The sequence below is a fragment of the Spermophilus citellus genome (genome assembly GCF_964194105.1).
Source record: "Spermophilus citellus genome assembly, chromosome: 11".
In the NCBI taxonomy this organism is placed as follows: Eukaryota; Metazoa; Chordata; class Mammalia; order Rodentia; family Sciuridae; genus Spermophilus; species Spermophilus citellus.
In genome coordinates, this window is record NC_138192.1 from 81,088,515 (window position 1) to 81,101,709 (window position 13,195).

The 13,195-nt window shown below is 32.6% G+C and overlaps 1 protein-coding gene across 1 annotated transcript in view; it reads right to left on the minus strand.

Moving 5' to 3' along the window:
- Positions 1 to 13,195, minus strand: part of LOC308630754 (cytochrome c, testis-specific) — a gene marked incomplete at its 3' end in the record, with an annotated part of 19,348 nt that continues 6,153 nt past the window's right edge. The window contains exons 2-3 of the mRNA XM_081261297.1: positions 11,625 to 11,811; positions 1 to 149 (exon numbers count right to left, since the gene is read on the minus strand). Coding sequence (XP_081117423.1) covers positions 1 to 149; positions 11,625 to 11,793 — 318 coding nt within the window. The 5' untranslated portion in view covers positions 11,794 to 11,811. The remainder of the gene's footprint in view (positions 150 to 11,624; positions 11,812 to 13,195) is intronic.

Consider the following 13,195-nt stretch of genomic DNA (forward strand, 5'->3'; position numbering starts at 1 on the left):
TCAGGAAGATGTTGCCTGTTTCAAATACTGAATAAGATCTTCTCTCTCACTCTTCTTTTTAAGACCAGCAAAGACCATTTTAGTTCCAGGGATATATTTCTTTGGGTTTTCCAAATATTCCATCAAAGTGTCTTCTCCCCAGACAACACCTATAAAATTGGAAATAAGTTTTTAAGTTTGTATAGTTACATTTGCAGGGCTTGTTTTCTAATGTGATACACATGTGAATAAAAGTTTATATTCTGACTGGACAGAGGACTTTTAACTAAGAAAATGTACAGATTCTGACTTAGAAAAACATTACAGAATTAGACTCCACTCTTTGCCTTCTCTAAAGAAATCCATAGTCACAAGTTATTTAGGATTATCCAAAATAAATCAATGAGCTATCACCCCACACACATTGTGCCTAAGTAGTAACTCATCCTCCTATAATCCCACGTCCTTTTAGAGAAGACCTTAAAGATCATTTAATCTAGTCTTTTATTATGCAGATGAGTAAATGATGATCCAAAGAGAAGAAAGTATTTTCCCTTAAAATGACAAGCCTGCTTGGAGTGAAGAATTTATAACTATTAACTTATATTTTCATGTTCTTTCATCAGTCAATCAAACCAAGTTCCTTTTGTCCACATTCCCATAAAAATCTGACTCAGAAATCCAGAATCAAGATGACAAGGAAGGTTGCCTTTTTCCCTTCTAAAACCAATCAAAACATAGATAAAGAGAAACACTAATGCTAACTCTATTTTTGATAAAACGTTTCAGGAAACATCTATAACCCAAAACTTGATATAATTAGAAGAACACCAAGGATATGAAACATGGACCAAAGAAAGAAGACAATGTCACTAATGATCCAGGGTGAAGAAGAGAAGAGTTCTTCAAAGTAGGTGACACATCCTAAAGGGCAAAGTTATAACCCCATTTTGGTTCAGAAAGAATAGGGTGTATCAGTTGGACATAAAAGTTTCCTTAAATTCAGTTTGACATCATGGAGGACAGGGGAGCCAGAATTAAAGAAAACAGAGACATGCCATCTTTGAAAGAAGGATCCCAACATGTTATAGGATAGGTTTTCAATTTTATAGGATAAAAGAGAAACTACAGGAGTTGCATAGTCCTCTGTTAGGTGAAAAAAAGGACCAAATAACACCATCACCAAAATATACCTACAAATACTCAAATATATATATACACATCTCTAACATATAACTGTGGGGAAAGAAGAACTAACTGGTACACTCAGACCTTCACCCTTACTATACTTCTGCAGACAATTAGTCCAAGAAGATCTGTTCTAATCAAAAGGTGAATAATAATCAAAAAAGAAACAGTGTAAGAATGTTGAAAGTACATATACATAACATGTATGCACAAACACATACCACATATAAATACAAAGCAGATATGAATATTTAAAAAGTTAAAAGAAAAATACACATCAGAAATTATAGACATTAAGCAGATGAAAACCATAACTACATTCCCACAGTTTCAAAGAAACCATTTTAATTTAATGTGTACTATTTATTAATTTAATTTAATTTATAAATTAAAGGCTCAATGCAGAACTACAAAATGCTCAAGCAAAAAAATGATAAAATAGAAAGATATAAAAGTGACAGCTAACTGAACAGGTGCTGCTGATGGCACAAATGGGCTTGAAAATATTGACAAAAAGAAAATGGAAATAATTAAGCATTTAAAATGATCACTTAGCTTTCAAATCAAAGGAAAAATGATACATATAGAAGACATTTAGACAAAGAAGATCGAAGATTCACACAAGGGATAGCCCAAGTATGATTTTTTTAAAAAAATGGATAAAATACAATTATTAAAACATATAGTTTAAAATTTACATATTTTATTTATTTTTTAAATTTATTTATTCTAATCCATTATATATGACAGCAGAATGCATTTCAATTCATAGTACACATATAGAACACAGTTTTTCATGTCTCTGATTGTACACAAAGTAGAGTCACCTCACTCGTGTCTTCATACATGTACTTGGGGTAATGATGTCCATCTCATTTCACCATCTTTCCTACCCCTCTGTCCCCTCCTATATCCTCCCTCCTACCTAAAGTTCCTCCATTCCTCCCATGCTCCCCCACCCATCCCCATTATGTATCAGCATCCTCATATCTGAGAAAACATTTGGCATTTTTTGGGGAGGAGATTGCCTTACTTCACTTAGCATCATATTCTCCAACTCCATCCATTTACCTGCAAATACCATGATTTTATTCTCTTTTAATGCTGAGTAATATTCCATTGTATATATATACCACAGTTTCTTTATCCATTCATTTACTGAAGGGCATCTAGGTTGGTTCCACCATTTAGCTATTGTGAATTGTGCTGCTCTAAACATTGATGTGGCTATGTCCCTGTAGTATGCTGTTTTTAAGTCCTTTGTGTATAAACCAAGGAGTGGGATAGCTGGGTCAAATGGTGATTCCATTCCAAGTTTTCCAAGGATTCTCCATAATTCTTTCCATATTGGTTGCACCAATTTGTAGTCCCACCAGCAATGTATGAGTGTACTTTTTCCCCACATCCTCGCCAACACTTACTGTTGTTTGTATTCTTAATAGCTGCCATTCTGACTGGAGTGGAATAAAATCTTAGAGTAGTTTTGATTTACATTTCTCTAATTGCTAGAGATGTTGAACATTTTTTCATATATTTTCATTCAGTGTATATCATCTTCTGAGAAGTGTTGGTTCAGGTCCTTGGTCCATTTATTGATTGGGTTTTTTTTTTTTTTTTGGTGTTAAGATTTTTGAGTTCTTTATATATCCTAGAGATGAGTGTTCTATCTGATGTGCTTGTGGTAAAAATTTGCTCCCAAAGTGTAGGCTCTCTATTCACCTCACTAATTGTTTCTTTAGCTTTTTAGTTTGGATCCACCCCACTTATTGATTCTTGATTTTATTTCTTGCGCTACAGGAATCGTATTAAGGAAGTTGGGGCCTAATCTGACATGATAAAGATTTGGGCCTACTTTTTCTTCTATTAGGTGTAGGGTCTCTGGTTTAATTCCTAGGTCCTTGATCCACTCTGAGTTGAGTTTTGTGCATGGTTAGAAATAGGTGCTTAATTCCATTTTGTTGCATATAGATTTCCAGTTTTCTTAGCACCATTTGTTGAAGAGGCTATATTTGTTTCTCCAATATATGTTTTTGGTGCCTTTGGCTAATATGAGGTAACTGAATTTATGTGGCTTTGTTTCTGTGTCCTCTATTCTGTACCAGTGGTCTACAAGTCTATTTTAGTGCCAATACCATGCTGTTTTTGTTACTATTGTTCTCTATTATAGTTTAAGGTCTGGTATAGTGATACCACCTGCTTTACTCTGCTTGCTAAGAATTTCTTTAGCTATTCTGGGTCTCTTATTTTTCTGGATAAATTTCATAACTGCTTTTTCTATTTCTATGAGGAATGTCATTGAGACTTTGATTGGAATTGCATTAAATCTGCTTTTGGTAGTATGGTCATTTTAACAATATTAATTCTGCCTACCAAAAACAAGATAATCTTTCCATCTTCTAAGGTCTTCTTTAATTTCTTTCTTTAGTGTTCTAGCATTCTGTAATTTTCATTGCAGAGGTCTTTCACCTCTTTTTTTAAGTTGATTCCCAAGGTTTTTTGTTTTATTTATATATTTTTTGAGGCGATTATAAATGGGGAAGTTTTCCTAGTTTCTCTTACAGAGGATTTGTCACTGATGTACAAAAATGCCTTTGATTTATGGATGCTGATTTTATATCCTGCTACTTTGCCAAATTCATTTTATAGTTCTAGAAGTTTTCTTGTGGAATTTTTTGGGTCTTCTAGGTATAGAATCATATTGTCAGCAAATAATAATTTGAGTCCTTTTCCTATCCATGTCCCTTTCATTTCTTTCATCTGATTGCTCTGGCTAGACTTTCAAGAACTATGTTAAATAACAGATGAAAGAAATTAAAGGCATAAAAATAGGAAAAGAAGAACTTAAATTATCACTATTTGCAGATGACATGATTCTATACCTAGAAGACCCAAAAGGGTCTACAAAGAAACTACTAGAAATAATAAATGAATTCAGAAAAGTGGCAGGATATAAAATCAACACACATAAATCAAAGGCATTTCTGTATATCAGCAACAAAACTTCTGAAACGGAAATGAGGAAAAACACTCCATTCACAATATCCTCAAAAAAAAATAAAATACTTGGGAATCAACCTAACAAAAGAGGTGAAAGACTTATACAATGAAAACTACAGAACCCTAAAGAGAGAAGTAGAAGAAGATCTTAGAAGATGGAAAAATATATCCTGTTCATGGATAGGCAGAACTAACATTATCAAAATGGCGATATTACTAAAAGTTCTCTATAGGTTTAATGCAATGCCAATCAAAATCCCAATGGCATTTCTTGTAGAAATAGATAAAGCAATCATGAAATTCATATGGAAAAATAAAAGACCCAGAATAGCAAAAGCAATTCTAAGCAGGAAGTGTGAATCAGGCGGTATAGCAATACCAGATTTCAAACTATATTACAGAGCAATAGTGACAAAAACAGCATGGTACTGGTACCAAAACAGGCAGGTGGACCAATGGTATAGAATAGAGGACACAGAGACTAATCCACAAAGTTACAACTATCTTATATTTGATAAAGGGGCTAAAAGCATGCAATGGAGGAAGGATAGCATCTTCAACAAATGGTGTTGGGAAAACTGGAAATCCATATGCAACAAAATAAAACTGAATCCCTTTCTCTCACCATGCACAAAAGTTAACTCAAAATGGATCAAGGAGCTTGATATCAAATCAGAGACTCTGCGTCTGATAGAAGAAAAAGTTGGCTCCGATCTACATATTGTGGGGTCGGGCTCCAAATTCCTTAATAGGACACCCATAGCACAAGAGTTAATAACAAGAATCAACAAATGGGACTTACTTAAACTAAAAAGTTTTTTCTCAGCAAGAGAAACAATAAGAGAGGTAAATAGGGAGCCTACATCCTGGGAACAAATTTTTACTCCTCACACTTCAGATAGAGCCCTAATATCCAGAGTATACAAAGAACTCAAAAAATTAGACAATAAGATAACAAATAACCCAAACAACAAATGGGCCAAGGACCTGAACAGACACTTCTCAGAGGAGGATATACAATCAATCAACAAGTACATGAAAAAATGCTCACCATCTCTAGCAGTCAGAGAAATGCAAATCAAAACCACCCTAAGATACCATCTCACTCCAGTAAGATTGGCAGCCATTATGAAGTCAAACAACAACAAGTGCTGGCGAGGATGTGGAGAAAAGGGTACTCTTGTACATTGCTGGTGGGACTGCAAATTGGTGCGGCCAATTTGGAAAGCAGTTTGGAGATTCCTGGGAAAGCTGGGAATGGAACCACCATTTGACCCTGCTATTGCCCTTCTCGGACTATTCCCTGAAGACCTTAAAAGAGCATGCTACAGGGATACTACCACATCGATGTTCATAGAAGCACAATTCACAATAGCTAGACTGTGGAACCAACCCAGATGCCCTTCAATAGATGAATGGATAAAAAAAATGTGGCATCTATACACAATGGAGTACTATGCAGCAATAAAAAATGACAAAATCATAGAATTTTCAGGGAAATGGATGGCACTAGAGCAGATTATGCTTAGTGAAGCTAGCCAATCCCTAAAAAACAAATACCAAATGTCTTCTTTGTTATAATGAGAGCAACTATGAACAGAGCAGGGAGGAAGAGCAGGAAGAAAAGATTAACATTAAACAGAGACATGAGATGGGAGGGAAAGGGAGAGAAAAGGGAAATTGCATGGAAATGAAGGGAGACCCTCATTGCTATACAAAATTACATATAAGAGGTTGTGAGGGGAATGGGAAAATAAACAAGGAGAGAAATGAATTACAGTAGATGGGGTAGAGAGAGAAGATGGGAGGGGAGGGGAGGGGGGATAGTAGGGGATAGGAAAGGTAGCAGAATACAACAATTACTAATAGGGCATTATGTAAAATTGTGGATGTGTAACCGACATGATTCTGCAATCTGCATTTGGGGTAAAATTGGGGGTTCATAACCCACTTCAATCTAATGTATGAAATATGATATGTCAAGAGCTTTGTAATGTTGTGGACAACCAATAAAAAAAATAAAATTTAAAAAAAAAGAGAGAAGCAAAAAAAAAAAAAAACCAGTGTTTAAAGAGGGCAAACCTGTCTTGTTCCAGTTTTTAGAGGGAATGCTTTCAATTTTTCTCCATTTAGAATGATGTTGACCTGGGGCTTAGCATAGATAGCTTTTTCCATGTTGAGATATGTTCCTATTATCCTTAGTTTTTTTAGTGTTTTGAATATGAAGAGGTGCTGTGTTTTGTAGAATGTTTTTTTCTGCATCTATTGAGATGATCATATGATTCTTATCTTTAAGTCTATTGATGTGATGAATTACATTTATTGATTTCCATATGTTGAAACAACCTTGCATCCCTGGGATGAACCCCACTTGATCATGGTACACTATCTTTTTGATATGTTTTGTATTAAATTTGCCAGATTTTATTGAGAATTTTTGCATCTATGTTCATTAGAGATATAGGTCTGAAGTTTTCTTTCTATGATGTGTCTTTGTCTGGTTTTGAAATCAGGGTGATATTGGCTCACAGAATGAATTTGAAAGTGTTCCTACTTTTTCTATTTCATGAAATAATTTGAGGAGTATTGGTATTAGTTCTTGTTTGAAGGTCTTGTAGAACTCAGCTGTGTATCCATCTGGTCCTGGGCTTTTTCTTGGTTGGTAAGCTTCTAATGTCATCTTCTATTTCATTGCTTAAAATTGATCTGTTTAACTTGTGTATTCCTGATTTCATTTGGGCAAATCATATGACTCTAGAAATTTGCCTATTCTTTCAATATATTCTATTTTATTGGAGTACAAATTTTCAAAATAATTTCTAATTATCTTCTGTATCATCATAATATTTCCTTTTTTAATCACAGACATTAGTAATTTGAGTTGTCTCTTTCCTTCTCTTCATTAGCATGGCTAAGGGTTATCAATTTTATTAATTTTTTCAAAGGACCAACTTTTTGTTTTGTCAATTTTTTCAATTGGTTTTTTTTCAATTTCATTGATTTCAGCTCTGATTTTAATTACTTCCTGTCTTCTACTGCTTTTGGTGTTGATTTGTTCTTATTTTTCTAGGGCTTTGAGATATAGTATTAGGTCATTTATTTGTTGACTTTTTCTTCTTTTAAGGAGTGAACTCCATGCAATGAACTTTCCTCTTAGTACTGCCTTCATAGTATCACAGAGATTTCAATATGTTTTATCAGGGTTCTCGTTTACCTCTAAGAATTTTTTAAGCTCTTCTTGGATATCTTTTGCAACCCATTGTTCATCCAATAGCATATTATTTAGTCTCCAGGTATTGGAGTAGCTTCTATTTTTTATTTTATCATTGATTTCCGGTTTTGTTCCATTATGATCTGATAAAATGCAGGGTAATATCTCTATTTTCTTTTATTTGCTAAGAATTGCTTTGTGGCATAATATATTGTCTATTTTAGGAAAAGATCCATGTGTTGCTGAGAAGAAACTGTATTCACTCACTGATGGATGAAATACTCTATATATATATCAGTTAAGTCTAAGTTACTGATTATTGAGTTCTATAGTTTCTTTGTTTAGCTTGTTTGGAAGATCTATCCAGTGGTGAAAGAGGTGCATTAAAGTCACACAAAATTATTGTGTTGTGGTCTATTTGACTTTTGAACTTGATAAGAGTTTGTTTTATGAACGTAAATGCTCCATTGTTTGGGGCATCTATACTTATAATTGTTATGTCTTACTGATGTATGGTTCCCTTAAGCAGTATGAATTGTCTTTCTTTGTCCCTTTTGATTAACTTTGGCTTGAGGTCTACTTTATTTGATATGAAGATGGAGACCCTTGCTTGTCTCCACAGTCCATATGAGAGGTATATTTTTTCCCAACCTTTAACCTTCAGTCTATGGATGTCTTTTCCTATGAGATGAGTCTCTTGAAGGCAGCATACTGTTGTTTCTTCTTTAAAATCCAATCTGCCAATCTATGTCTTTTGATTGGTGGGTTTAGGCCAATGACATTCAGGGTTATTGTTGAGACATGATTTGTATTCCCAGTATTATTTGTTTATTTTTGGTATTTAACTTGACTTGGTTTCTCCTTTGATTAGTAGTATTTCCTTTAGTGTAATACCTCCTTTTGCTGATTTTCATTGTTTGTTGTTTTTTGTTTCCTCCTCATGGAATATTTTGCTGAGGATGTTCTGTAGTGCAGGCTTTCTAGTTGTAAATTCTTTTAACTTTTGTTTATCATGGAAGGTTTTTATTTCATCATCAAATCTAAAGCATAATTTTGCTGAATATAAGATTCTTGGTTGGCATCCATTTTTTTTCAGAGGCTGGTACATGCTGTTCCAGGATCTTCTAGCTTTCAGGGTCTGGGTTGAAAAATATGAAGATATCCTAAATGGTTTCTCCCTAAATATAATCTGATTCTTTTCTCTTGTGGCTTTTAAAATTTTCTCCTTATTCTGTATGCTAGGCATTTTCATTATAATGTGCCTTGGTGTGAATCTATTGAGATTTTATATATTTGGTGTCCTAATAGCCTCTTATATTTGATTTTCCAATTCATTATTCATGTTTGGAAATTTTTCTGATATTATTTCATTAAATAGTCAAATTGGCAAAGACAGAAAGTAGAATGGTAATTGCCAGAGATTACTTAATGGGAAAAGAATTTCAGTTTGAGAAAATGAAAAAGTTCTGGAGATAAATGGTGGTAATGACAACAAAACAATATGAATATACTTAAAACACAAAGTCATACACTTAAAGATGATTAAAATGATAAATTTTTTTAATAATATTTTTTTAAAGAGAGAGTGAGAGAGGAAAGAGAGAGAGAGAGAGAGAATTTTTAATATTTATTTTTTAGTTCTCGGCGGACACAACATCTTTGTTGGTATGTGGTGCTGAGGATCGAACCCGGGCCGCACGCATGCCAGGCGAGCGCGCTACCACTTGAGCCACAACCCCAGCCCTAAAATGATAAATTTTATATTATGCATATTTTACCAAAAACTTTAAAACACACAATATAAGATTATTGTTATTATCATGAATTTTGTAAAACTGTACTCCACACAAATCATGAGACAAAGGGTCTTCTTTAAAATATAAGAATTTCCACATCTTCCTAAAAAAAAGTGAAATTATTTACAAAAAAATTATATACAGATGATTCCATGAATGGTGTGACTCTACATCATATAAAACAAGAGAAATAAAAAGTTGTGCTCCATCTGTGTACAATGAATCAAAATTCATTCTGCTGTAATGTATAACTAATTAGAACAAAATTTTAAAAAGATTATACACAGAAAATAAAATAAGGTTGATAGTAGCCATAATTTATATTAACATGACTATTGACTTCCTGATTCTTCTTAGTCCTCATTTTATTTTAAATAATCTAACATGACTATTGACTTCCTGATTCTTCTTAGTCCTCATTTTATTTTAAATAATCTAATTTAAAATCCTAATTCAATTAACATAGCAAGCTGCTTATATTATCCTTATTTTATCAATGGAACTAATAAATAATAATATATTCTCAAATAAGTAAAAATAAAAATAAGTAAAAATAAAAATAATTACTTGAATAAAGTTAGAGATATTTTATTTCTAATTCTTAGATAATGTTAAAACCAAGCCTTTTCTATAGCTTTCAACCTTTGACAACAATCTATAATAAAAGATGCATTTGAAGTAAATTTTGATACAATTTCAAATCAATACTAATAAGTAATAAATGCCTTAAAATTTTGGTAGCTACAGGCATAAATATTAGTTTATAACTAGTTTACAAATTAGGAATCCAAAAGTTTGCTATTGTAACAGAATAATAATATTAAAATGATACTACAGCAAAATATTACTTTAAATATTTAAGAGCCATTATAATGGCAAGTAATAAATGTAAATTTAAAAATGATTTATCCAGTAATCTATCAACTGAAAATCCTATTTCAATAACTACAATGCAATTCTGATGCTAATTGATCAGAATCAGCACAGACTCTACAGTACCCAATAAGAATACCCTCACCATAGGCACTAGTTGTAAATAATGGGCCACCCACACTTCTCACCAATTGACTACCAATCCAGGAATTCCCACCACCTCCCAAAGTTCAGTAATTTTCTAGACCAACTCACAGAACTCAGGAAAGCACTGTTCTTACATTTATAGTTTTATTATGAATGATACAAATTAGGACCAGCTAGATTAAGAAACTCATAGGGCAAAGATTGGGAAGGTCCAAATGTAGTTTCTGGGTCATATTCCTGTGGAATCAGGACTTATCACCCTCCCAGATGTGTTCACCAATTAAGAAACTCAATAGGAGCTTCCAGTTATAAGTGCCCAAAGTTTTTAATGAGATTTCATTACATTGGCATGATTGATCACTTATCAGCCACATGACTAAACTCAATCTCCAATCCTCAGTCTTTCCCCAGAGATTAGACTAATATAACCTAGCTCAATGCCCCAATTCTCCAATCACATAGTTGATCTTTCTAGCATAGTCACCTCCATTCTGAAATGATTTATGAACTCATCATATTATCTCAGCATATCTTGGGTCTTGGTCTCAGGGGCCAACAATGATAACAAAGACATTCCTAACACTTAGGAAATTCCAAGGTTTTACATATTCTTGGAAAGGAACTCAGGACCAAAACCAAATTATTTATTATACAATATTAGTTAACCAGAATTTTTGCACATCTGAATATAATAATATTGTGTTAATAATAACTATGTTGATATTTTAAAAGTACTAAAATATTCTTGGATCAACGAAGATTATGTGTTACTTTTAGCACAAATAATATAGCATGTTTGTTTTAATGTATGAGTGCCTGTGTGAGATATATATATATATATATATATATATATATATATATATATATATATATATATATATATTATGGAGAGAGAGAGAGAGAGAGATATCTGTCTCGCATGTATATCCAGGAGTAACAAATTGCTTTTAAAAGATACTATAATCTTTCTAACAATTTCTAATCTCAGTTCTCAAATGCTTTCTCATTTACTTTCTACCCTCTTTCTACCAACAAAGAAATTGTTGAATATACTTTTCCAACTGCATAATATCCCCCCCCACTTTGCTAAGAATCATTATTATAGATAGAATCACTACTACCATTCTACCACTAAAATATGATTTGAGTTCTTTTAAATCTAGCTTACACTTTTTTCAAGATAAACATATTGCACAAAATAAAATACTTTGTACAGGCAAAAACCTATGCCATACAAAACTGCTAGTTCTTCTTATCATAAGGATAATCAGTTATCCAAATTCAGATCTTATGATATAAATCAATGTATCAGTATTATAAGCACAAGGGTCCATTTTCAATAATGCAAATAAGGTCCTTAATTATGGGCCAAATCATTTGCTTTTCTTTCTGTGACAAAATATCTCAGTTCTTCCACCACTGATGATTGTTACCTTTGTTTTTGTTTGCATCAGTATACAAAAATCCTGGTGCTTGTCCTGTTTTTTGGCCAAAGAGACCCCAGAGATTTGGACCTGTCTTGTGTTTTCCACCTTTTTCCACTGTGTGGCACTGAGCGCATTTCTGAGTAAAGATCTTCTTGCCTGCTTCAGCATCTCCCATTTTGTTTGGCAAGGAAACCTTAAACCACAGACCAAAGAAAATATCAGATTTGCAAAGCTGGAAACCCAAAGTTATTTCATCACTTTGGCTGCAGTGAATGCTAATGATATTAAACATAAAATGTTATTTATAGCATGTTTGTTTTAATGTATGAGTGCTCAAAAGAGGATATAGCAAATAACTTACTAAAAACTTAATCATCTCATTTATTTTAAATTTCCAGTCATAGCTACTTCACAAATTGCTATTAGAATAAACCTAACTTTACTTCAGTATTCAAACAATTATACCAGTTTATACAAGTCCTCTGTATTTCTTTCCTTTTCACCTCTAAAAACATGAAAAATTATTTGAAGCATATAGGTCTAATTTTGCATTTCCTTAGTTAAGAAATAAGGATAGAATAAATTGGAGAAGTGCTTAAGTATGAAATTTATTATGCATTACTATATGTCTATAATAATAGAACTATAAAATTAAAAATCTTACAGAAAAGAATGAGGCCACAGAAAGCTATATGTAAAATAGATTCCCATTTACTTTACACTCTTAATTGTAAATCAGTCCATCAGACTAGATCAAGCACTACTAGAAAGCAATCAGAAATAACATTATTGACTTCAGTCAGCACTAATACAATTTAATATTAATGTAGAAAATAAATGTTTTTAAAGTAGATAAGATCTTTGTATAGTAATAGATATATACAAGAGATTTTGTACAAAGACATTGTGATGAAGACTACCAAAAATTCTGTTAGATAACTGTCTCCTCCATCTAAAATGACATAAAAAAGAAAATATTTTCAACCTATCAAAATTATACTTTGAAATGGTAGTGAATGCTCTATATGGGTTTTGTTTTCATGCTCAGTGAAGAATAAATACACTAGAGGCAGGGACTGGGATGGATTTGAACATAACAAATTACTATTATCAAAATCATGAAAGTACCTAATTCTTTGAGAGTACAATCCTAAGCATGTATTTATCCATACCTCCCTATTAAGAAATAATGTTTGCATTAATCTGCCAATATTGAAGAATACAGTATTGCTTAAAGCTAACTATTATTCAGAGAAAGGCTAGTGTACAATAAACTACAAAATGAATATCTAATTTATTTCAATCTATGTGCAAGCTGATAAAAGTGTCAATAATGCACCTAAAGGAAAGACAGTTGATTTTTAGGTGGCAGCATCCAAAAACTAGAAATCAATGTTTTAGGTCTGATAGAAAGCAGGGTAAGAAAACTTATTTTATCTAAGAAAGAAGCTAACTTTAAGATTCCAAACATCACTCAGTATATTGCATTAAATTTCTACATGTAACAGTTTTATTAATTATCTTAATAGTTTCAGGATTCAGTGAGCCTTTGAACAGAAGCCATAAAAGGGAATTTT